The sequence below is a fragment of the Gossypium raimondii genome, chromosome 5 (genome assembly GCF_025698545.1).
Source record: "Gossypium raimondii isolate GPD5lz chromosome 5, ASM2569854v1, whole genome shotgun sequence".
NCBI lineage: Eukaryota > Viridiplantae > Streptophyta > Magnoliopsida > Malvales > Malvaceae > Gossypium > Gossypium raimondii.
Window position 1 is genome coordinate 366,308 of NC_068569.1, and position 24,180 is coordinate 390,487.

The 24,180-nt window shown below is 34.1% G+C and overlaps 5 protein-coding genes across 7 annotated transcripts; 2 read left to right on the forward strand and 3 right to left on the reverse strand.

Annotated features, from left to right (window-relative positions):
* Window positions 1–1,725: 1,725 nt before the first annotated feature.
* LOC105767376 (uncharacterized) lies at window positions 1,726–3,079 on the reverse strand. Of its 3 annotated transcripts, none has more exons than XM_052630938.1 (3): window positions 2,763–3,079; window positions 2,460–2,685; window positions 1,726–2,365 (listed from the first exon to the last, which is right to left on the reverse strand). In XM_052630938.1, coding segments are annotated over exons 1-3 (690 nt in total). In that variant the 5' UTR covers window positions 2,765–3,079; the 3' UTR covers window positions 1,726–1,903. The 3 variants fall into 3 exon arrangements, with proteins under 3 accessions (XP_052486898.1, XP_052486899.1, XP_052486897.1); XM_052630939.1 differs by having other exon boundaries at window positions 2,460–2,662; window positions 2,763–3,078; XM_052630937.1 differs by having other exon boundaries at window positions 2,460–3,079.
* Window positions 3,080–7,036: 3,957 nt separating this feature from the next.
* On the forward strand, window positions 7,037–9,282 carry LOC105767375 (nifU-like protein 3, chloroplastic). Its single transcript, XM_012586884.2, has 4 exons — window positions 7,037–7,356; window positions 7,443–7,560; window positions 8,334–8,632; window positions 8,963–9,282. Exons 1-4 carry the CDS (start codon window positions 7,240–7,242, stop codon window positions 9,152–9,154), a joined length of 726 nt encoding a protein of 241 aa, XP_012442338.1. The 5' UTR covers window positions 7,037–7,239; the 3' UTR covers window positions 9,155–9,282.
* A 70-nt stretch (window positions 9,283–9,352) lies between these two features.
* On the reverse strand, window positions 9,353–10,247 carry LOC105767377 (uncharacterized; the record flags this gene model as incomplete). Its single annotated transcript, XM_012586886.2, has 3 exons — window positions 9,353–9,657; window positions 9,818–9,988; window positions 10,099–10,247. Coding segments are annotated over 3 exons (558 nt in total), but the record flags the coding sequence as incomplete, so codon positions are not given.
* A 965-nt stretch (window positions 10,248–11,212) lies between these two features.
* Window positions 11,213–14,829, forward strand: LOC105767370 (DNA polymerase epsilon subunit B). Its single transcript, XM_012586878.2, has 13 exons — window positions 11,213–11,547; window positions 11,633–11,804; window positions 11,894–12,047; window positions 12,135–12,266; window positions 12,427–12,504; window positions 12,680–12,784; window positions 12,911–12,991; window positions 13,079–13,209; window positions 13,310–13,404; window positions 13,492–13,591; window positions 13,807–13,921; window positions 14,019–14,129; window positions 14,354–14,829. Exons 1-13 carry the CDS (start codon window positions 11,385–11,387, stop codon window positions 14,492–14,494), a joined length of 1,578 nt encoding a protein of 525 aa, XP_012442332.1. The 5' UTR covers window positions 11,213–11,384; the 3' UTR covers window positions 14,495–14,829.
* Window positions 14,830–15,439: 610 nt separating this feature from the next.
* LOC105767365 (plasma membrane ATPase 4) lies at window positions 15,440–21,894 on the reverse strand. Its single transcript, XM_012586873.2, has 14 exons — window positions 21,597–21,894; window positions 19,420–19,539; window positions 19,096–19,332; window positions 18,129–19,013; window positions 17,936–18,040; window positions 17,702–17,846; window positions 17,213–17,616; window positions 17,092–17,124; window positions 16,928–17,009; window positions 16,679–16,839; window positions 16,409–16,582; window positions 16,136–16,318; window positions 15,876–16,057; window positions 15,440–15,791 (listed from the first exon to the last, which is right to left on the reverse strand). The coding sequence occupies exons 1-14, from the start codon at window positions 21,642–21,644 to the stop codon at window positions 15,695–15,697; spliced, it is 2,856 nt and encodes a 951-aa protein (XP_012442327.2). The 5' UTR covers window positions 21,645–21,894; the 3' UTR covers window positions 15,440–15,694.
* Between the last annotated feature and the right edge of the window lie 2,286 nt (window positions 21,895–24,180).

A 24,180-nucleotide genomic window follows, 5' to 3' on the forward strand; every position in this document is an offset into this window, starting at 1 on the left:
ATTTATTTAATTAATTTTGATATTATTTCAATTGTTTTAAACCTATGTATTTTTATGTGTACATGTATTTTTTGTTGTTTATCATTTGCTTATTAATTTGTGTTTGCATATTTTATTATTATCTTGCCTATTTATTTGATATTGTGCACGTCATTATCTTATTTATTTATTTGTTTATTCATATCATTTCTATGAAATTATTGTATTTATTATTGGTATTTGTTTAAGGGCATTTATTCACATATTCAACATAACATTATACTATCTTTCATTTAATTTTAAAATAAAACGTTTCAAAATAGAGATAATACTCGTATTGAGGATTTTTCAAGGAAATTGAGCCCTAACGTATTGGATTCCGATTTTTTTTTGCAAAATATAACAATCGAGGATTGCTCTTTAAATCAAATAGAATAAAACTTATCATTGGGAATTCAACGTGTTGTGTCCTAACGTATTGGATGTGACACGTTGATTTCTCGATATGAAGATTTTTTTAAAAATAATAAAGAAAATATTCCGAGTTTGGGATTTTGGAGGAATTGTGCCCTAACGTATTGGGCCGCGATTTCTTAAATCTTGAATAAATGGATATTCTTTTAAATTTTTATTGCACAAGTATTCTGACCTAATTCATTTTTGGGAAAAATTAGAATGTTGTGCCCTAACGCATTGGGTGTGGTATCTTCTTTCTCTAAAATGATAAGGGTCTTAATACGTAACTTTTTTTAAGTTTTTGCTAAGGATTACGTTTTTTTCTAAATTTTCAACATTAAGACATTAATTAATTAACTAGGTACCAATTTTGGGCGTTACGAGGGTGCTAATCCTTCCTCGTACGTAACCGACTCCCGGATCCATTTTTCTAAAACTCGTAGACCAAAGCTATTTTTTAGGTGATCCAATCACACCTCAATAAAAGATTGGTGGCAACTCCCAATTTTTGTTTTCTTAAAGTCGACAACTATTTTTTTTGTTTTTTTAAAATAAATAAAAATGGTTTCGACACATAATTTTTGGTTTTGCGATTGCTTGCAGTTTGTTTCTTTTAGTTCTTTTTGCATATAGTCGTGATGGGTCACTTCTTACGACAATTAAGTTGGATTTTTGGTCAATGTCTTGCAACAATGCAGCAAGTAATTACTAATAGATTGTACATGCAGGATTGTCTTGAAAACGTGTGGATGGATCCTGGATTTTGATGGTTGGAGGATGGATTGGTGAAAAACTAAGCTAGGACATTGTTGAATAATGTTTGCTTCCAATGGTGACTGTTTCTCAACCAAATTAGAAATGGATGGTAATATCTGGGGAGAGTTTCAAAGTGAACCCAACAAAAGCTTATAATAGAATTTGCCGATATATGTTGTGAAATTGCGTATTTTCATTGGAGTCTCCACCTGCCCCCATGTTGTTCCTTAGCAGCTATTGTATAATTTGTATTTACTTCATAAACTACTTTGATTCTTATTGAAATCTTGCTGATGTTGAAGACTTTTATTCCAGCTTTCTGGATGAGCTTTGGGCTGTCTTACTCTTGTGAACGATTTTGATGACTTGGACAGGATATTATTATATGAATATGATACGAGAAAAATAAATAATAACATGATGCAAAAAAGTGAATTGTTAGTTTTGCTCTCAGGTTTCTGAACAATATTCTATTACTCTGTATTTGGTTGGAGGAAACTGGAATATCTGGAGTAAAAATAGGGATAAAAGGAATTAATTAAGATTACTGAATATATAATATATAATGAGAAAATGAGAAATGTTATTTACAATAATGTACAGTCGAGAATAATAATAAGAAGAAGAAGAAGAAGATTATCTATTTATTAGGTCATGAACCAAGTCTATGGGGAGTTGAAAGGATACACGCTAAGAACTTAAATTTGATTATTCAATGGTTGTTCAAGTTCTGCCTATGCTTAAACCCTTGGAATTGCCAATATGGTCGTTTCTTATCTGAATCCGATTTAAACGAAGATGGTGAATCAAGCTTTCTGATTTGACTATTTGACTTGGAGTTGTTTTCCATCTTCTTCCTTGAGCTGGTTCCAATACTTAGTGTTAGCTCAACTTCACAATCATCATCAGAGCCTTGGGTTACATCAACAGTACTAGTGAGGCTTGCAATTTTCATGGTGTCACCAGAGCAACAGCCAATCCTCTCCCTTGAGCTCCTATCATCTTGAAAATTGAAATTATCCTCGCAACGAGTAGCTTGTGTTGTTAAATGGTGCTGGTTGATAATATCGCAACTACTGAAAGGACTAGCCCAGAATCTCTTTTGCTGAATTTCCCATTTCAGCTCATCCATCAATCTCTTTTGAACACTATACAGCCGGTGAAGTTCTCGTACCTGCAATTCCCATTTTTTAAAAATTATTTTCCATTACCAATTTACCATGTCCTAGTCATTACTTGCTTGATAGTTAATGTACTTTTAAGCCTACCTGGTGTTTGAAGGTATCTTCATGAATGTGCATTGTCTCTCTGATAGATTCCATGTTTTGGCTTTCAGGCGTTTCAAAATCCTTTTTCAGCTCTCTTGTTCGGAAATAGTCATCCACGAAATGCAGAGTAGAGGCACAGCAGCTGTTGGCGTTTCGGGAACTTGGTAATGTGTTTATGGCACATTCAAGTTTGGTTCCCGTGCCTGAAATGGGGTTAAATTCAAACCTATGGACATAAGCAGTACTGTAAGAAATAGCAAAAATCATATAAGACAGTAATATTCCTAGGAACTTTATACAGACATTCTGTAGTTGAAGAACAATGAAGAACAACACAAGCTTCTACAGTGTTTCAACTGCAAATTATTATAAACAAGTGAGATAATCGCTATGCATAGGAAAAAAAAACAGCAGTTATAGAATGCTCAAACACTGCAAGAAAGACAACCAAAATATAGAACAACATATATATATTCTTTACAGGAAAAGGAAGATGATGATGATGCAATTTGCATGAATATATACAAAAGCAAAAGCTGGTGTTTCTAATTTCTTCATTTTTTTTTTATAAATGGTGGTGAACAAGAACAACAGTATACATATGCTCGATTTGTCACTTTCAAGGCAGATGATAAAGAGTTTCATAGTATATAAGGAAATGAGTGAAGCAATTTTAGAAACAGACGTCTGTCCCCTTTACATTGATTGGTTCTCATTTAAATTTTTTCCACACACCAATAATCATGTCAAATAAAAAAATCTCAGAAGTGCCATTAATCCAACGCTAGAGCTCAGTAGCCATGTGGCCTCCTCACATGTTCGGTCAACCTCTTAGTATCCTTATTTCTTATAATATGAAGTTTGATTTTCTTACTCTTTATTAATTAAGTTGACAACCAATGAATGGATTATGAACATCTTAGTTTTCCCAGGTGACAGCAGCTTAATAATTTTTGTCAATCAATAATTGATGATGATTTAACTCTCTAAAATCTAAGTGTAAATGTGAATCGAATTAACATATAATACGTGGAATCTTGGTTCCAAATGCTAGGTAGACTGTGTTGAAACTCAAAGCATGCGTCTATGGAAAAGAAAAACACATCATTCATTGATTGAGCTTAAAAGTGAGGGGTGAATGGCGTTGGTGCGTTGGCATTTGGATGAAGGGAGCACGCGTTGTAGCCATTCAGAGGCGCAAGCCGCAATATTGTGGACCTCACCATTGCCTTCCCTTTGTTTTTCTTTAAATTGTCCAACCAAACACAGCCACAAACCTTGGTCATCATCAGTCTTATTTCCACAAACACACAAACCATCTCCTTTCTCCTATCCCATCCTTTTTCAACCATTACGCACTCTGTCTCTTTCTTTGTTAAGCCCCTCACAATTCTGTAAGCCTATTTGAAGTAGAGTTTTAACCTTTTTTTTATTCTCTCCTTTTTAACAAAAATCTTCACACTAAAATAGGTTTGAATTCTGTAATCAATATTCAAAATATATCATCAACTATTGAGTATAATGGTAAGACATACAGCACTCTAAGAATAAAATATAAGTTTAAACATTAAAGACATATTAAAAGAGACAACCATAAATCTTAAATATGGATCATAAAATCAACAACACAATTTTACTTATAACTCCATTGCATATGTATGCTCAAATTAGACTTGTTCATGGACCGAGCTACCTCTCTAGGCCGGAAAGCCTGCTCAAAGTTTGGGAAGGTTTGAGTAAAATATTAAACCCAAAAAATGAGTTTTGGCAAAAACTTTAATTTTTTTAAATTTATAATACTTTATATGGTGTTGTTTTTATATATTATGTAATTTATAACACATTAAAAAACAAACCTATACTAAATATATAATACCACTATATTGTCAATAAATAAAAATATATAAAAATATTAAATATTAAATTAATATAATAAAATTTTTAAATTTTTTAATTTATGGAAAACTTAAGATGAATTTGAATTAATTTTTTGCAAATATAGACGAAAGTAAAATTTTAGGCCCATATGTTAAGTTAAACAAACATAAAAGTATTAATACCATCCTTTAAACATGATCTAAACCCAATCTAACTTAAAGAGTACTTTTAAATTCAAGTCACTTTAAAAAAAAATTTAAATGAAGCGTTGATCCAAATGCTAAGTCTAGTTTTTAAATAAAAGCTAGTTTATATTTCGATAATGGGCCAAATCTTTAATTTCATTTATTGGACTTCAATTTGCAAGATGAGAGACTAGAGTTGTTATTTTTTATATCTGAAATAGATTTTGCCATTTGGGCTTAGTAGGTTTGATTGAGTCTTGGGTTAACCTGAGTTTGGCTTACATTAGTTATTATATTTTTAATTTTTTTTAAATTCAATTCAATTATTTGCTCTATTTGGGTAAAATATCAAAAAAAGTCACTTTTTTTTAAAAATTTACCGAAATGGACCCTTTTTCCCTAAATCGTGTCCATGTCACCGTGAAGTCAGGGGACGTGTCAGCAAATCACGGCCACGTCAGCGCGTTTTGCTATGTGGCAACAAAGCGCGTCCATGAAAGCGCGATTTGTGTGCACGTTAGCGCGCTTTGCTGACGTGGTCGCGCTTTGTCGCCACGTAAAGCGCCCCTAGGGATGCGATTTCCCTTTTTTTCTCACTGTAGGTTTTTAGATTTTAGGGTTTAGAGTTTTTAGTATTTTTAAGGTTTTAGAGAAAAAGTAAACAAATAAGGGATTAGGGTTTCCTAATTAAATTAATTATAATTTATTCAAAATTGGATTACGTTTCGTGTTTATGGGTTTTTAAGATAAAATCAAAGCAGGATGCTTTATCAAAAGGATTTCTGAAGTCGCGCCCACTTGTACGCGCTTTTGCTACAGTAGGTCCTAGAAAAATAATTTCGAGTTGACGTTTCTGAGCAAATAGTATAAAAAACGCTTCAAGCAGTATACTTTATGAGAATAATTTGTGAAATCGCGCCCTCCGAGAATGTGTCTCGTAACTAGCCCATCTCGATCTTACCTCCGTCCATTTTCTTCGGAATAGCGCCCAAAAGCTCGTAGCACACCGCTCCCCAATCGCTAGATTGGGTAGACCCGGTGACTGGGTACCCGTCCACCGGCAATCCCAATTGCAGACTGACATCTTCCAACGTGATAGTGCACTCCCCACATGGAAAATGGAATGTGTGCGTCTCGGGTCTCCACCTCTCGATCAACGCACTGATAAGTTTCAGGTCCACCTTGCATTCCCGGCCTACCGTCGCCACGTGCCAAAAACCCGCTTCCCGTAGGTAGTTCTCTACCAACGGTGATGGAGGAGCATGCATATTCCGGATATTGCATTCCAATATCCGATCTTCAGACTTTTATAACAAATAATAAATTAATAATTATATAAAAATGCATAAATAAAAAAATCTTAAATAATATTTAAAAATTAAATTTAACACTTACCATTTTCATTTGTTCGACGGATATGTGCTGCTTATCAAGACGAGTCAATTCTCCGGCCATTGCTGAAATCGTACAAATTTTTACGATTTAAAAAAATTTTAAAAAAATAATTTTTTTAAAAATTATTTAAAAATAGGGATTTAAGAGAAATTTAAGAGAAATTTGAGAGCAAATTGAGATTAAATATGGATTTCAGAGAAATTTGGAAGGAAATTGAGAGCAAATTGAGAGCAAATTTAGAGGAAATTTAGAGGAAATTTGAGAGAGGATTAGTTTGTGAAAAAAAAGGGGGTGGGGGTATTTATAGATTGTTTTTTGATGTTGGGGGCAGCGGTAAAAAATGACCGTTACTCGTTTCATCTTGTGAACAAATCGCGTCCCTAAGGCGCGCTTACGTGTAACAACAAAGCGCCGCGTCGGTAGCGCTTTCTTGACGATGCACACAAATCACGCTTTCGTGGACGCGCTTTGTTGCCACGTCAGCAAAGCGCGCTGACATGGCCGCGATTTGCTGACACGTCCCCTGACTTCGCAGTGACGTGGACGCGATTAAGGGGAAAAGGGCCCATTCCGGTAAATAATAAAATACCAGGCCTATTTCGGTAAATTTTAAAAAAAGTTGATTTTTTTGGTATTTTGCCCGTTTTATTTTATTTATTCTAAAATTCATTTAAAATTATTCACATAATGCTATAATTATATATAAATTATTTTATCATTTAAATTGAATTTATAAAGAGTTAAACCATTTGAAGAAATGTTTATATTAAGAGTTAGATTGCATTTTATCATTTTATTTAAAAATGAGAAATTAGTTCATATATGTTACATCAAACAACAATTTGATTAATTTTAGTAAAAATTTTATTCATTTTATTATTAAAATTAACGTGACATTTTACATATGTACATAATGTTAACATAGGAAGACAAATTTATTATTTTTAAGGTAGAAATTAAATAAATTTCTTAAAAAATCAATTTAGATTAAATCATGTATTTTTTAGGTAAAAGAAATAAGATATAGTCTGACTATCTATTTTATTCGCTAAACATAGAATTGATAAGATGTAATTCATTAAATAATTAGCGGTGAGTGGAATGGCCACGAATCAGTTGGGTTGTGTAACTATGAACTACACCGGTACTTCTCTCCTACCCACAAAACAAACACACTGGCCAGATTTTGTTTTATCAACTTCCTTACAGTACCCATTCATATTATCTATCGTAAAGCCACGCCCAACCGTCAACCATTAGTATGGTTTAATTCACTCCCTTCGCCTCTCATTTCTACTAGTTATATAACAAAAAGGCCAGAAATGAGTACAATCGCTACACACACACCAGCAGTAATCAAAGCAACACAACTTGCAGCATTCAACCCATTTCTCTCTTCATCTAAACCACCCCTTCCTCCATGTTTATCTCTCTTTGAGGTCCCAATTTCACTCCTTTATTTCATTCACCTCATTTTTGTAAATGGTCATGGCTGACCCTGTTGCTACTCTCTCTTTTTTTTTAGAACCCTATTTCAGGTTCACGCGGTTTATCCTCAAAGGACAACGCTTTCCTCAGGGGCCAATTTAACAACAGCCGGTTTATGAATTTTTATGCTAGCCGTGCTCCCAGAAAGCAAAGAGGTACTTATAATGCAATTACTCTCCTTTTCTTGTTAATGTTTGAGCCTTTCTTTCTGGCTATTTTAGATATAATGAAAAGTAGCTCAGAATTGAAAATGGAGAAATTTTTAGTGCAATTATTGTGATAAGTTTCATATGTGAAATAAATTGGTTGAATAAAAACAGCTTGGTTGCTTTGTTGGGTTAATTAGATCATTATTCATCTTCATCTATACGGGAAGTGCATGGCCATGTATTACCATAAGTTATTATTTATCTGTTTGTTTGTGCTGAAATATCATGGAGGCGATTATTCATATAGTAAATAGTAAATAGTAAATTGATCTTTTTATTTAAAATTTAATATTAAAAACTAGTACATGTAAGTTAATATAAGTTATAAGTGGCATAACCTGTGCTAAGTTAATTTTTAGTAGTAATGAAATTTTTAACAGAATTGATCAATTTGCTCTTTGATCTATTGATCTAAAGTAGAGAGATAAATTTGTTTTTTTAGTAGAGGGGGCAAAATGCAAGCTTACTCCTAGTATAGGAACCTCCATGCTTTTACCATCACTTGTTTCTAAACTGGCGCATGTAAGTGAAAAATCTATATTCTCTAGATCTTTCAACAATCTTAACTTCACTGGTGTCTAACCATTTAGCCATAGAGTTGAATCTTATGTGAGATTTCGATCCTTTGTGTTCTTCCTTTTCTGAGTATGCTCAGCCACCGAACTTGATGAAATGAATTAGAAAATATGATCAAACTTATCTTTTTTACAATGCCAAAGGTCTCGTTGTTTCACCAAGTTGTGTCCTTCCACTGACGGAGGAGAATGTTGAGAAGGTTTTGGATGAGGTACGTCCTGGCTTGATGGCCGATGGAGGGAATGTGGCTTTGCATGAAATAGATGGTCTTGTCGTGGTCTTGAAGTTGCAAGGAGCATGTGGTTCATGTCCAAGCTCAACAATGACCCTAAAGATGGGAATTGAAACTCGGCTCCGAGATAAAATTCCTGAAATCATGGAAGTAGAGCAGATCATGGACACAGAGACAGGGCTTGAGTTAAACAAAGAGAACATTGAAAAGGTTAGATAACCAAAGCTCTAATGATAGAGTATTTTAGGACCTTTTTTTTCCCCCTAATTTCTTCGTAGCTTAATCATCTGATATTTATACTTCATGCATTTACTTAAGTAGCAAAATGCTTTTATTATCTGCATGTATCAGTATAAGTGGAAAGCTTTACATGCAAAACAAGAAGTTAAATATGGATTTTTGGCTGAAAACCGAGTATTCTCTCTTTGAAACCCTTCCAATTGACTTCTAAATTATGCTGCCACAATCGCTATGAGTTTCAGATGCTCGCTATGAAGTTAACAGTGTAAAGAAGAACTCAAGCCAGGTTTTTAATTGCAGGTTCTAGATGAAATTAGACCATACTTGGTAGGTACAGGAGGTGGAGAACTTGAGCTTGTTGAGATAGATGACTATGTTGTAAAAGTTCGGCTTAGCGGACCTGCAGCTGGAGTTATGACTGTCCGTGTTGCTTTAACTCAAAAATTGAGGGAAAAAATACCTGCTATTGCAGCTGTTCAACTGCTTGATTGACAGAAAACAACAAAGAATGCCATTTTTGTAAAGTTGAAATACCATTCACTGCCAATATAAATCCTCATGGCAACTGTAATTGAACTTTTAAATCCTTACATGAAAACAGCTAGTTTTTTTTATTTGCATTATAATGTTCATAAAAGTATGCATTAAACTCTCGTTGTTAAGTACAACAGTAGCTACCAATAGAACGTATCCTCTCAATTTATCACGTTATCCAAGTGATTCTCTCACAAAATGTTACTTATTGCCTGTCTAATTATTAATAATCATCATCTTCGTCTTCTCTGGGTCCAAGGAATCTCCTCGCTATAGCTGCAACAGCACCAAGAAACAGAAAGATGACGAGAGTGTCGAATCCACTTCCAACACCAATTGCAACACTAGGACCAGGAACAAAGAAGGAAAATGGTGACCAACTCCAGCCCCAGCCACCGAAATCAAATCCATAACCTCCAACTAAAGGTGGGGCGCCTGTTGGATTTATATATATATTGGTCCTGGATAAACATTAGCTCAAGCATTAGCAAACTCGGATCCTAGTTTGATGACGAAGCAAAAGCTAAAATGAAATTACCACTTTCACATTTCATTTAGAACATTTGGGTTCATGAACATTGATATAAAGCTAAAATGAAATCTTACTGGTGAATGAATTACCTGGAATTGCTGTTGGTTCTTGGGGCTGAGCGCGGAGCTGATGACTTGAACGATTGACCACTGACTCTGCCACCTGTTTTGGCAGCTGAAGCATCGGCAACTGAGCCTAGGGTCAACACCCCAGACGCCACTGTCACTATTGCTATCTTTGCTAACTGCTTCTCATTTCGCCTACACAAAAATCCAGCACCCAAACACAATCTTCAGCCATATAACACAACTCAGTAAGATTCAAAGAACCAATGAATTAACAAAAAAAGAAAGAAAGTGAAATCCAGTACCAGGCTGAATCTTTGAGGTCGTCTGATTGGTATCTGCATGAGATGGAAGTAACAAAAGTGAGAGGCTTAGTTTTGGGTTTTCGGGTAAATGTAAAAGCGCTGGTCAATGGACATGTTTGGTTTCTTACAGCAAAATCCGTGTTTCGTGATTAGTTTGTCAAGTGACGGAAAATGATTTCGTTCAATTGTTGTTGGGATTTTATTCATGTTTTTCATCATACGGCATTTGCCAAGTGGTTAAATTGTAATGACAATCTCGAAGTTACGAAAATAATAACATGTGCATTTCTGCTACTAGTTATGCTTCCGCTATCTAAATGGATTACCCGTAAAAATACTTTTCCCTTTTTTTTTTAATATGTAAATTAATATATGAAATTTTCTTTAGTGTAATTATACACAATTAACTTGTATTGTTATACATTAAACTTTAATTTTAATTTAATTGTACACATCTAAATATATGAGTATATAAATTTAGTTTCATATTAGATTAATATAATTATTTGTGTATATAATATCCAAAATAAAATTGTGATAATTTAATAATATTATTAGTAATTTTAAAAATCACTTTTATGTATAAAGCCAAAATACATTTATAACATTTTATATTAGATCAAATTTCATTTATAGTATTAATATTTATTTCTTTTCGAGAATAAACTCTCGTATTTTTATGAAGCACTAGTTTTAAATTTTATATTAAGATAAATGGAAAAAATTAAAACAGAAGCTTAGTATCTAATTGGTAAAATATTATCCTAAAATTGGTTTAATTAAATGAACATTAGTTTCAATATTTTAAATCGATTTTTATGAATTATTTTTAACTTGGACTTTAAGGAAGAAAATAATATTTGGTTCTAAATTTTGTTTAGATACCAAATAAAAAATTTGAAATTGGATTTAAACTTCAATATTAAAATATCAAATCTATAATTTGAAATTCTACCTAAGTTTTATCAATTTTCTTGTAATCTTTTTAGTTCTAATTTTAAAATTTATTAAATATTAAATTTAAAATAACAAAATTTTAAAAATAAAAAATTAATATAAACAACATAAAACAAGTTTTGATTAAAATACATGACTAAGCTTCCGTCGCTGAGCCTGAGAACAAGATGAGGTTGTGCCGATGATAATTATAAATTGTATCAATTATTGCTTTCCCGCCATTTCGCAAAAAGTAAGAACAAATTTCCCGCCCAAGGACAGCGGTAAATGTGCGAAACTATACTCCCTTTGCCATTCGCTAGTGATTTGTTAAAACAGCAAAGGGAAAAATGAGGGGGCAAACTCGTAAGAAGATTCAAAAGAAATTGAAGATAAGAGGATACAGCTTGAAGACGGATGGTCTTGATGAGATTCTCTCCTTCGTCAATCGCTTCCAAGATGCTGAAGATGAGGCTATCGATCTCCTCCTCGACCAGCTCGATCACCAATCCTGTAATTTTCTTTATTTATGCTTTTTTAGGGTTTTCCTTCTTTTTTTTTTATATTCTATTAGTATTTTTTTTTAAATTGTAAGCAGTGAAATCTTCCATAATCGACAAGGAGGCGGTGCACCAAGTAGTCAGTCTTCTATTGGATGCTGAAGCAGCTGAGGAGGAATCCCCTTCTTCTTCTCATTCCTCGATCCGCGTTGTTGATGCCTTTCTTATCCCCAAATTTAGATACGATCCCATCAAGAAGCATTTCTTTCAGTATGTAACATGCTTTCTCTCTGCTTTATTTTTCCATCGGATACTATTATTACTGGATTCCAATCTCAATATTTGTTTGATATTTGTAGACATGCGGGTAGTCTACCCATTCATGGGGAAGCTTCTGCGAAAGCAGCTCTTTATAGAGATAGATTGTTGTTGTTGTTCCAAAGGGTTTCTCGTGATCAGCATTTTATTAAACCTGCATTTGATACTGATGTTGATACCTCTCCAAGCTGTCAGGTCTGTTTTCCTTCACTTTTTCTATATGTATATACGTTTGAAACGAGATCCTGTTCGATTTCAACAATACAATTTATGGTTGGACAGCTATCAACAATACAGTCTCTGGTTGGGCAAAGAGGGAGGAGATGGGTGATGGGTGTCATCTCCCAGTTGGAGGATGGTCATTTTTACTTGGAAGACCTTACTGCTGCTGTTGAAATAGACTTCTCCAAAGCAATATCCTTTGATTTAATTGCTTATTGTATATGGCCATAAGTTAATGCTGTTTCATTAATTTTACTCCTGCTTCATAAAAGCTAATTACGGAGAATGTCTTTGTTTACTTCAAATCAAATTGAAGAAAAATGAGATTATTGCTTTCTTTGACAGCCAATACAAGATAACTACAGGATTTTTCACCGAGAACACTATAATTGTAGCAGAAGGTGAAATGCTTTCTGAGGGAATTTTTCAGGTTGGTGTTCTCTTTTATTTTGGTTGCTATCTTCAAACCTTTGTTTGTGATGACCAAGAATTCTTTAATTGGTGTTTATAGCCATGCATTAACTGTACCCGATGTAGTTTTTGAAGATTTCTATTGAAATTGCTTGTTTCTTTTTTGGCTGCGCTAACTTTGTTTTGTTCTGAAGGTAATTACATGTGGCTTTCCTCCCTTAGAGAACAGAGATAAATCACTCAAAGTACTTGCTGGACATGACTTCTTTGGTTGTGGTACACTAACAAAAGAGGAGACAGTATCCTAATTATTCCCTTTTTGTTGTTCCCTACGTAGAAAATGTCACAATTCATTCTTTGAAGTTACTTGTACTGGTCTGAAAGTCCTACAAACTGATCATAGATTCCTATACCCTCTTTAATAGCTGAGACTTGCAGATTTGGAAAAGAGAGCAGTAAATGACATGTTTGTCATACTATCTGACATTTGGCTGGACAATGAACAGGTAATTGACGGGCTCAAATTCTTTAGATATGACCCTTTTTCTGAAGAACTTGACGTAATATATAATAATGTCTTGTTCGTAGAGAAGGTTATGGAAAAGCTGGAGACTGTCCTTAATGGATTTGAGAATGTGGAAATCGTTCCTTCCTTATTTGTTTTCATGGGAGATTTTTGTTCTCACCCATGTAATCTCTCCTTTCATTCTTTCTCAAGTCTCAGGTGAGGGATAATTAAATTAAGCTATTCTTGTTATTCTATATGGTTGTCACTTCTGGAGAAAACAATTGGTTGGAGATTAACTTGCTACTTCAATCTTCAGATCGCAATTTGGAAAATTAGGCCAAATGATTGAAGCCCATCCCCGACTGAAAGAACAGAGCAAGTTTCTGTTTATTCCAGGTCCCAATGATACAGGTATAGTAAGGTATTACTGCAGAATAACTGCTTGTTCCCTAAGTGAGACGTGCCACTTTAGAATATATTTGCTTTTGATAATTTCAGGTCCATCAACTGTTTTACCTCGGTGTGCTTTACCAAAATATCTAACTGAAGAGCTCCAGAAGCATGTTCCAAATGCCATATTTTCTAGTAATCCCTGCAGGTTAGTCATCTGATCTCAGACCAATTATACATGATAAGATAGCTTAATGTTCTGTGACTTCTTTCTGAGCCCAGACTTAGTTTTCTTATTCATGTTACGTGATTTAAAAAGCTAGTTAATAGCAGAAGCTAAGGTGTTGATATTTAAGAGCTTACTTTTGAACCTTGAAATATGGAATGTTTTAACTTGCAAATCCTGTTGCTTGTTTGATGCAGGGTAAAGTTCTACACGCAGGAAATGGTCTTCTTTCGTCAAGATCTACTGTATAGAATGCGACGTTCTTGTTTGATTCCCCCTTCCACTGAAGAAACAGATGATCCTTTTGAACATGTAACCTTGCACCCCCAAAGCTTCTTTTAATTATTTGGGACTATATATACTCCCTCTTCTGTTGTCATGAGATTGACAGGTTGGGTTTCTTTTGCAGCTTGTTGCAACCATTACCCATCAAAGTCACCTCTGCCCACTGCCTCTCTTTGTACAACCCATCATTTGGAATTATGACCATTGTCTCCATCTATATCCGACTCCACATACGGTAAAGTTCTTGTCCTCACATTTTTGTTAGGCATGTGTTATATTGGAGAAGGGTGAAATAGGGAAACAATTGAATCCAACTGAATAACATTTTAATAGTTGAGGATGTTGTTTGCAAGCGTTTCATGTTTAGAGCAATTGGAAGATCAGATCCATCTTGGCTTTCATGATTCATGTTTATAGCAAAGATCTAATATTTGTTTATTCCATTGCCTTTCTGTGCAGATCGTTTTAGGTGATAGAAGTGAGCAGAAGGCATTCAAGTATACTGGAATTACTTGCTTCAATCCAGGTTCCTTCTCAGATGATAGCACATTTGTTGCATATAGACCTTGCACTCAGGAAGTTGAGTTTTCAGCCTTGTGAGAATCTAAAATTTATGGCTTCCGTATCTTTTAGCACCCGGTACCTGAACACAAAATATGAAATGCCATCATTTTTCGTTGTCAATTGACGAAATTGTTGTGATTAAGTTATTAGTGCCATAGCATTTGCAAATTAATCCTGCAAACTTCTCTGTTGTAAAGTATCTCTACAGTTTTGCTGGAACCATTTTTTTCTCTTGCCAAAATAGGACAAAATTGAATTTTTTTAACTAGTCAAACCTTTGCTAGAAAAAGTTGCTCATGTTAGCTGACATTTACTGCTGTATTTGTACGTTGCTTGGTACTCATAGTAGAAACCATAATAATTTTGACTTATTTTTTATAAGTCCAGATCATAGTTGAAAGATTGCAATATTTTTTTAACAACGTCCACATTAACCTTCAATATCATCAGAAGATGGCATATTATTGTTTCTCGCTTTCTGGAATGCATTGTTTATTTAATTTGAGAATTGGAACTCTTCTAATTTTTTGAATAAAAGGCCTTTGTAACTACTGAATACATGCGATTTGGGAGAATTATCATCATATTATGCACCTTTTCTTATTTTGACAACCTTTCTGATTCCAAATGAGCAATCAGTTATTCAGTTATTGTTAATGCATATTGCATGCAGTTATGACTAATAGTTGATGTTACATTTTAGATGCGAGTTAAATACCATTTTAAGTTGAGAAGAGATGTGGGTTTCTATATATTGATGTACTATCAGATTTTTTACTTGTTTATGTTTTTTTTTATGATGAGACTTTTATTGTATAAAGCAACAAATGTCACTTGGAATCAGTTATTATTTAATATCACAGATTACTGCTTCATTACCAGAACTTGATATGGTTATGGTGTACTTAAAATTACAAGTCGTTGACATAGTGGCTGAATGGCAGGCAGCTGTTTCTCATAATATACCTTAAAGAAAGCGTAGGAAAAAACGTAGATTTGCAGCTAAGAATAAAGATTGAAGTGGAAGATTACATGGCCTAGCTCCTTATTGGAGCAAGAAGTGACTAAAACACCTTTTTCGGCCTTGAATTACATAAGACAGGCAAAGTAAAAAAACTAAATGGGAAGGGCAGGAAAATTATAGCACACATGTTGTGACTAATGTAGAAAATTTTAAACTTGAACATTACTTCTTGCTCTAGCTTGGACCTGCATTTCTCATTCAGCAGCAACTTTCTAGACTGTATAATGTTGTTGGATTGTATCAATGTCCAGTCCCTTCAGCTTCACCACTGACTCCACATGCCCTTTCAGAGTGTGAAGCTCTCGAAGCCTAAGCACAAAACCCAAAATTACTTTTCTTTTCGAACAAATACATGCATATTTTCATGGTTAGATAGAGTAAGTGAATGTATACCTTGCCACCTCAGCTCGCCTCTTGGCCTGCTCGGCAATCTCAGACAACTCTCTGTAGCTACTCTTGTCATTGAAGAGGTTGGAAGCTTCTGGTGGTTGAAGTCCATGTAATGTCCTCTGAGCAAGTGCCCATTGAGCTTCCCTCTCTTCTTTTCCATAGTCTTTCTTGGTGGTGAATGCAGTCTGTCATTGAGTTCAGATTTAGTAACCGAGCAACCGGTTTGAAGCTTTTAAAAGTGGTTTAAAGTTAATGTGTGATACCTTGTTTTCTAGCAAGTTGAGCCAAGCTTTTCCACTTAAGATGTAACGAATGGCGAACTTCATTAGATCAAGTGGAATGTAGAAAACAACACTGTAAAGCCATATGACACCGGCCCATCCCCATCCTATTCCTTGAATCCTTGCAAATCCCCAGTTAGCATATACAGCAATCACAGTAGCAGCCTAAGCAACACCAGAAATGAAGATCAACAATTTGCTTAGTGAAAATTTCGTAGCTCTTGGACTCGGATATGACGAAAAGTAACTTCTTACCAGCTGTGCAATAATGAAGGCAGTGACCAATAGCAGTCCAGGACGCTCGAAATATGACCAGCTGCGTGATCTAGTGACGAAAATTAAAGCCTGGCTCACAATGCTCACTTGTAAATATAAAGCACCCATCATTTGGTCATCCTTCTTCCTTAGAGACCTTACACCAAATTTTTCCTGCATTCATGGATAGAAGCTGTTAGAGACCAAAAATAATCTTTGATTTCGAATCCTTCACTAAAATATAAACGGCCGAGTTTCGGCACCACGTACCGAAAAGAAGTCGGTATCATGCATAATCCAGAAGAAAACAACGGTCATCAATGCCAAGTAGCCACCAAGCACAATACCAGTGGCAAAAATTTCTTTCAGTTTCCAGCTATCAGGCAAGGGAGATGGCTTTACTCTGTCCTTTGAGATGGTCATAATAGTTCCTGATTAACAATCAAAGCAATTGGTTTTAAACTGTTAATACCAAAAAGATGAATTATGTGTATAATCATCCACTTCATAAAATCTCACCATCATTTAGAATGGCAATGATCAAAACCATGAACGGTGAAAAGTCGAACTTCCAAATGAGAGCGATAAGCATAAATCCAAACTGCAAAACCAGAAACAGAAGGGTCAGACATTGCTTAAAGTTATCAATAATTGAATCATATAAAACCCTTTGATCTACTTACCACTATACGGATTGTGATGGAAACTGCATAAATCTGTGGAAGTAAACAAAGCAATGTCAAGCTATGCAAGATAACACACCAATTTAAACCTTCTAGAATCTGTTTAAAAGGAGTGACTTACAGTATAGTTCTTCATCCTCTGGAAAATAGCTCTACTAGTTAACACTGCACTGATAATAACACTCAATCCAGGTTCTGTAAGAACAATGTCTGAAGCGCTTCGTGCGGCGTCTGTAGCATCAGCAACAGCAATACCTATATCAGCTTTCTTTAAAGCAGGAGCGTCATTAACACCATCTCCAGTCATTCCACATATATGTTTCCTCTCCTGCAATTTCCTCACAATTTCGTATTTGTGTTCTGGAAAGACGCCGGCAAACCCATCTGCCTTCTCAATCAACTCTTCAACAGGAAGGGCAGCTATGCTTGCATCCTTGTCTTGACCTAACAAAGAAGCAGATGGATACATATTTGTTCCCATTCCTAGTCGGCGACCAGTTTCCTTTGCAATGGCAAGTTGATCACCTGAACATAATGCAAAAGTATAACTTTTAGTACTTGCTTCAAAAAATGAAGTACTAGTGATGAGATTATAAAAGAATTAAGTTACCTGTTATCATCTTGACATTAACACCAAGGTTAAGAGCTCTGCGAATGGTTTCGGCACTGTCATGCCTTGGAGGATCAAACAGAGGCAATAAACCAACAAATTGCCATGGAGTACCAGCACCATCTTTTGATTTTTCTGGTACTTGCTGAAAGCATAGCAGCAAATGATAAAGGGTAAGGGAACTTTTCAACATCAAAACAACAGGATAGTAATTAGAATATCTTCTACAAATACCTGTCTTGCAACACCTAATGACCGCAGACCACGATCCGCGAACTTGTCGATGATAGCGTGAACCTTCTTCTTAACATCTTCTTTTGCATTGCAAAGAGTCAAGATCTGTAAACATATATCAAACAATTAAATCATAGAATGCCCCACAAACTATCCTGCACCACAAGAGGCAAAATCCGGATGACGGAATTACCTGTTCGGGAGCACCTTTGCTTGCTCGGTGCCAGTTACCGTTTGAATCGATGTAAGTCAATGCAGTTCTCTTGTCCACAGGATTGAAGGGTAAGAAGTGCACCTCTCTAATACCAGCTCTTGCCTCCTTAGGATCAGCGAGCATTCCAACAATGGCAGCATCAATAGCATCTTGATTTTCAGTTCTAGAGGCCCTTGCGGCAAGCAGTACAACATGTTCCTTATCAACATCCTTTACAAACACCTCAATCAAGTTTCTATCAACACTCAGCTTGTTAAGTGTCAATGTTCCTGTCTTATCACTACAAAGGACATCCATGCCAGCCATTTCTTCAATGGCAGTCATACGCTTGGTAATAGCACCTTGCTGAGACAGCCTGTGAGATCCAATTGCCATGGTCACAGACAAAACAGTAGGCATAGCAATTGGAATACCACCAATCAAAAGAACCAAGAGATTGTCGATTCCATCCCGGTATTTGCGGTGTTGGATGGGGTACATGACTATGATCTCAATCAACATACCAATAGCAATGGAACAAATACAGAAGTTTCCAATAGCAGTGAGCACCTTTTGGAAATGTCCTACGTTGTTGGTGCTATCCACAAGATGTGCAGCCTTACCAAAGAAGGTATGAACACCGGTAGCAATAACAACAGCCTCGATTTCACCTTGTTTGCAAGTCGAACCAGAGAAGACTTCATCCCCGGGGTTCTTGGTCACAGGGAGTGATTCACCAGTAAGAGCAGATTGATCAATCTTCAAGGGATCACCTTCAAGAAGACGAGCATCGGCAGGGATAATATCTCCCAATTTAATACTAATGATGTCTCCAGGAACCAGAATCGCTGCTTCTTGTTCACTCCATTTGCCATCCCTAAGCACCTATATTTTACCACCATATAAACAGTTAGACAATGAACAGTCAAATTACTACAATAACAAATAAGACATTTCTAGAACTTACCTTGGTTTTGGGGGCAAGACCAGCCATAAGAGCGGCGGCAGCATTGCCAGCATTGTTTTCTTCAATGAAACTGATGGTAGAGTTAATTACCAACAAACAAACAATACCAACAAAGTCTTGCCAATCTGGGGGCTTTCCATCACCATTAGCCAAAGCAATGGCCATGATTGCAGCAGCTTCCATCACCCATGACAGTGGATTCCACATAAACCCCAAAAATTTTAGAATCTTACTTTCCTGATCATTTCAAAACACAATGTATGACTTAGCAGCAATTTAAATGTTATTACAAAAATTGCTGGCCACTGGCTAATTTATAACTACCTTCTTCTCCTCTAACTTGTTTGGTCCAAAAATCTGAAGCCTGTTGGCTCCCTCCTCCGAACTCAATCCTTCTCTGCTACATTTCAGCTGCTCAAACACTTCCTCTATTGGGATTTTTTCCTGTACATTATTAATATTCCCGTTAAATTTCAGATTTCTGTCCTCATTATTACATCAATTTTCCAAATTTTAGACCAAACATGATTTTTGAATACATGATAGTAACTTCCGAGCTCCATGTTTACCTTTCAATAGTACCGTTAGAAGTTACTACCGATAACATATATATTATATTTGTGTTTAAAACTTTAAAATCTGCACTAATTTATATTAATTTTTAATTTAGGTGAGAGAAAAAATTGTCAAAAATAGTCTAATTTTGAACTTTTAGATATGATATTGGTCCCGAATTTCTGCTGATATTTAAAATATATAGGATGGCAGGCGGAGCGAGTGAGCTCGTGAGCCGTGGATAGAACTCGGGGCCTAGGGATGCTACCCAAAAGAGAAAGAAAAGAAGAAAGCGTTGACTAAAGCCGTGACAACATCAAAAAGTGCCTTGTCAGGGGGTGGGGACAGCTTCCCCACTTTTTCCTCATGTGATTGGTACGTGTAATTCACGCTTCTCTCTAAATGCAGTGTACCAAAATTAGAATATCCATGATTTAATTATAAATATTTTCTTTCTATAATCAGTTAAAAATTTCAATCTAGTGCAAATTTTAAATATAATTTTCATGAAAAATATTAACAACATATATTTAAAAAATTCATTTTATAATATTTTATTTCCTTTTAATATTATATGATCTTTTAAGGATTTTGCTTTTAATCTACATCTAGTCCATATATAAATTTTTAATATTCTTTGTTGTTTAGTATAACCATATGTGCCTTTACCTGTTTATACTTATCAAATAATTTAATTATTTTCTATACTTACTTTAAATTAATTATTTAATTTTAAATTTATTATACAACACTGAAACTAACTCTGTAAAGAATCTTTAATGAAGAAAATTTAAATTTTTTATTCTTATAAAGAAAAAAGGAAGTGTAAGAGGCGTTGGAATTAAGTATTTTTCAAATATTACGTTAAAGAAAAGAAAGAAAGAAAAACTTAATTCTAAAGAAAGAGAGAAGTAAGTACCACGGAAAAATGCCTAGAATTCCTACACACCAACGAAACAAAACAGACAACTTTCAATGAAAAACAAACAACTCTTTAGTATTTAATTATAAAATAACAAAAAGATTCTTTGTTTTTAACACTTTATTTATTATCGAAAAAGATTTATCTATTTTTATTTAAAATCAAAATAGATTTTGAATATTAATTAAATAAGATTAGGCGGAACACTTAACTAAATGTAGCCAGCTTTGTCATGTCCCACTTTCACATGTTTAGATTCATTTCAGGAGATTACACGACAGCCTGTTCGGCTTGACAGAACACCCAAAACTTGAAATGCCAACACTGTTTTCCTCAATTTGGGTTTTTTATATTACCCAAATGCCCAAATCTCATACCCCGTACATTTCGTTCAATAATTAATTAAAAATAAATAGTTTATCACATGACTAAACCAGGATTTCTCTCCATTGTAGTGGTGCATGCTACTTGCTATATTTGACTTTTTTTTAACCAGATTATTTAACTAGTATCCCTAAGCATGAATTGCTTAATTAGCATACCTAAATCAAAGGGTGAAAATTACCTGAAAATTGGTAATAATTTGATATAAAATTATTTTTGATTTAATTTGGAAATGAAAATAAAATTATCAATTGACTGTATGTAATACAATATTATACCATAAATAAAAATAAAAATAAAAATAATTTCCCTTTATGAAAATCCTGCTTTTATTATGAGAATCAAGGATCAACAACTTTTCTTGGTAAAATTACGTGAGAAGTGAATTAACATTCCAACATGTAACTCAGCTAAGCTATATATAGTAAAAGGATAGGTGGGGAGGAAATACAAAGACCCGAAAGAGGGAAAAACATTGACATTAAACATGGAATAAAGCTAATAACACAGTTCCTTGTGGATCTCATTTAAGGATAATGAAGTAAACAGCTTGGCTAAACACAGAAGACAAAACCCAGAACTTTTTTTGTCATAAAAGAACACCAATGAAAAGGAAATGGATATATATATATATAGTTACCAGATCAACAGTCTCGTTCTTGATCTCTTCAAGACTGATAGCACCCATGTTTTGTTTCTGACAGCAATCACCAGCAGTAACAGCTTAACAACAACAACAAAAAATAAAAACAGAAGCTAAAACAATTTTATGAAAGAAGGTCAAAAGAAATGGAAGAACATTGATTGGGATTTCCAGAATCCCAAAAAGGGCAAAAGAAAAAGAGATTGGGTTTGGTGGTAAGAGTGGGGGGAATGGGAATAGGCAAAAAAGAGTGTTTTTTTCTTTCTTTTTTTTTTTTTTTTGCTCTTATGTTTTGTATTCCTATGAAGAAGAGATTGTAGGCTGGGCTTTTATATTAATGTATGGGCAGCAATTCTCAAAGGGGGTATATGTTTGTAAATGTTTAACCCTGTCTGTAAATGTTTGATTACAATTTTCTGTTGTTTTTTTTTTCAAAAGTTATGAATTTATTCTCTTTATTTTAATTTGGTCATTTTAGTCTTATATTTTTAATTTTTAATTTTTAATTTTTAGTCATCACTAAACTGTAATCTGTTAAGTTCATTAAGTTTAAATTATGTTATTTTAAATTTTAATTCAGTAAACAGAAATTATCATATATGTAATATCATATCATTTTGTTATTTTTATGTATTACTTATTAAAATTTAGTTAATAAATTAACAATTTCCATTTAAATCAAGATTAAAATTTTAAAATTCAAAATTATATTGATATAAAATGATCTAATTGAAAATTATAAATTAAATCTACAATTATATGTATAGTACATTATCAAATCAAAGTATAGGGACTTAATTTACATAGAAAATTTTAATCTATTTTTCCAAGTCTATAGACTAAACAACGTTGAGGCTTTTAGGTGGTGGGACCCACACTGCTTTTGCCCGACTTGGCTTTCACTCCTTCTCTTTCATCACCTTGGCTGTCTCGCTTTTCTAACCGGTGAATTGTCGGTTCGAATGTAGGTATGGTTCATCATCACGCCATCAGCATCCATTCATGGAATCATGCCTCTACCATACGACTAAATACGATATCCGTTGTATGGTAATTTCCAAAAACAAAATGTTAAAAATGGTCAGGTGGCCCTAATTATGATTTTAATTTTTAAAAGGAAACAAAATCAGTTGCCTTGGTTAAGGTCGTAATTATCCCTTTTGATTTAAAACACTTTAAAATTTACAACTTGTCCAATTTGTATCCGGGGCAACATTTCAAAATTTTAAGTCATATAGTTGGATGACGGAAATTTTATATTAAACTCAGGTTTTATAATTAAAAGCAATGCCTCATTAGAATTGTTGCAACTTTTTTTAAGTTTGATGTTACAAATAAATGACCATATATAAATTAAAATTTTTGAATAATTAAGTATTTTTTATAATTTTTTAAATTAAATGGTCAAAACATAAAATTATTAATAATTTAAATGTAATATAATTTGATCTCCATTAGTAACTATAACACCTTCTAACCCTTATCCGTCACCGGAACAGGATTACGGAGCATTGCCGAACTTTTCAGATCAAATATGAACATTATATAATCATCTAGCATACACATCATAATTTAACCATATTGTCCCATTTTATGAGCCCTCGAGGCCCAAAATATGTGTTAGAAACAAATCGGGACTAAATCGGGTACTTCAGGAATTTTTCGTAAAATTTTAAAAAATTTTCCTAGGTGCAGGGGAAACACACCCCTGTGTTATCCGTGTGTCTCACACGGTCCAGGCTGTGTAGACTCAAAATGAACCTTAAACATCAAGTTTACCCTTCCCTGCTGTAACACCTCTAACCGTGTTCGTCACCAAAATAGGGTTATGGAGCATTAGTAGACCTATCGGACAATTTAACAATTAATATACAAATAATTATCAAATACAATATAAAATAATCTTAAAGTCCCTTAGATAAACTCTTGAGGTCCATAATACGAGTTAGGAGTGATTCAGGACTAATTCAGAAACTCGAAGAATTTTTTTTTATGTGCGAACTCAATATAACCCCTTTATAAATATCTAACTTTCCCTGCAATTTCAACCGCAACCAATTTACAATCAAAATGGAAACCAACACATTTTCACATTCAAACATATTTAAATCATGCCTAAAACATTTACTTATCAAATTGATCAACCACATTCATAATACTATATAAAAGTTAACTAATAAACTTCGTTAATTTCATTTCAATTTTAGTACCAAACTAACTCAAAAGTACATCAATTTAACTTACTATAACCATCAATTCATCTTAAGTTCAAATACGCATTTTCTCAACACTTAAACAACCAATTCATATGGCCAAATACACACCAACCTTTAAAAGCCAAAACTCGTTGCTAATATCATAACTCAAAACATACCAAGACGACACTAGCCTATACATGCCATATACCATATATATACAATTCAAAAATACCAACTTAGATGTCTGATAGCGCAATGATATTTCCGACGAATTTTGGATCCGAGCTAGCCTTGATTCTCTATAAAAACATAAGAAAATAACACGAAATAAGCTTCATAGCTTAGTAAGCTCGTAAGTGAATAATTCAATACATCAAATACAG

Excerpts from the sequence above, each read along its gene's own strand:
- LOC105767376 (XM_052630937.1), bottom strand. The coding sequence starts at position 2,726 with ATGATTTTTGCTATTTCTTACAGTACTGCTTATGTCCATAGGTTTGAA. Across the intron at positions 2,366-2,459 it reads AAGATACCTTCAAACACCAG|GTACGAGAACTTCACCGGCT; the intron begins GTAGGCTTAAAA and ends TGGGAATTGCAG.
- LOC105767375 (XM_012586884.2), top strand. The coding sequence starts at position 7,240 with ATGAGTACAATCGCTACACACACACCAGCAGTAATCAAAGCAACACAA. Across the intron at positions 7,357-7,442 it reads CATGTTTATCTCTCTTTGAG|AACCCTATTTCAGGTTCACG; the intron begins GTCCCAATTTCA and ends CTTTTTTTTTAG. Across the intron at positions 7,561-8,333 it reads TGCTCCCAGAAAGCAAAGAG|GTCTCGTTGTTTCACCAAGT; the intron begins GTACTTATAATG and ends ACAATGCCAAAG.
- LOC105767370 (XM_012586878.2), top strand. The coding sequence starts at position 11,385 with ATGAGGGGGCAAACTCGTAAGAAGATTCAAAAGAAATTGAAGATAAGA. Across the intron at positions 12,992-13,078 it reads TTTGGCTGGACAATGAACAG|GTTATGGAAAAGCTGGAGAC; the intron begins GTAATTGACGGG and ends TTCGTAGAGAAG. Across the intron at positions 13,592-13,806 it reads TTTTCTAGTAATCCCTGCAG|GGTAAAGTTCTACACGCAGG; the intron begins GTTAGTCATCTG and ends TGTTTGATGCAG.
- LOC105767365 (XM_012586873.2), bottom strand. The coding sequence starts at position 21,644 with ATGGGTGCTATCAGTCTTGAAGAGATCAAGAACGAGACTGTTGATCTG. Across the intron at positions 19,540-21,596 it reads AGAACGAGACTGTTGATCTG|GAAAAAATCCCAATAGAGGA; the intron begins GTAACTATATAT and ends AATAATGTACAG. Across the intron at positions 16,319-16,408 it reads CCTTCATTATTGCACAGCTG|GCTGCTACTGTGATTGCTGT; the intron begins GTAAGAAGTTAC and ends GGTGTTGCTTAG.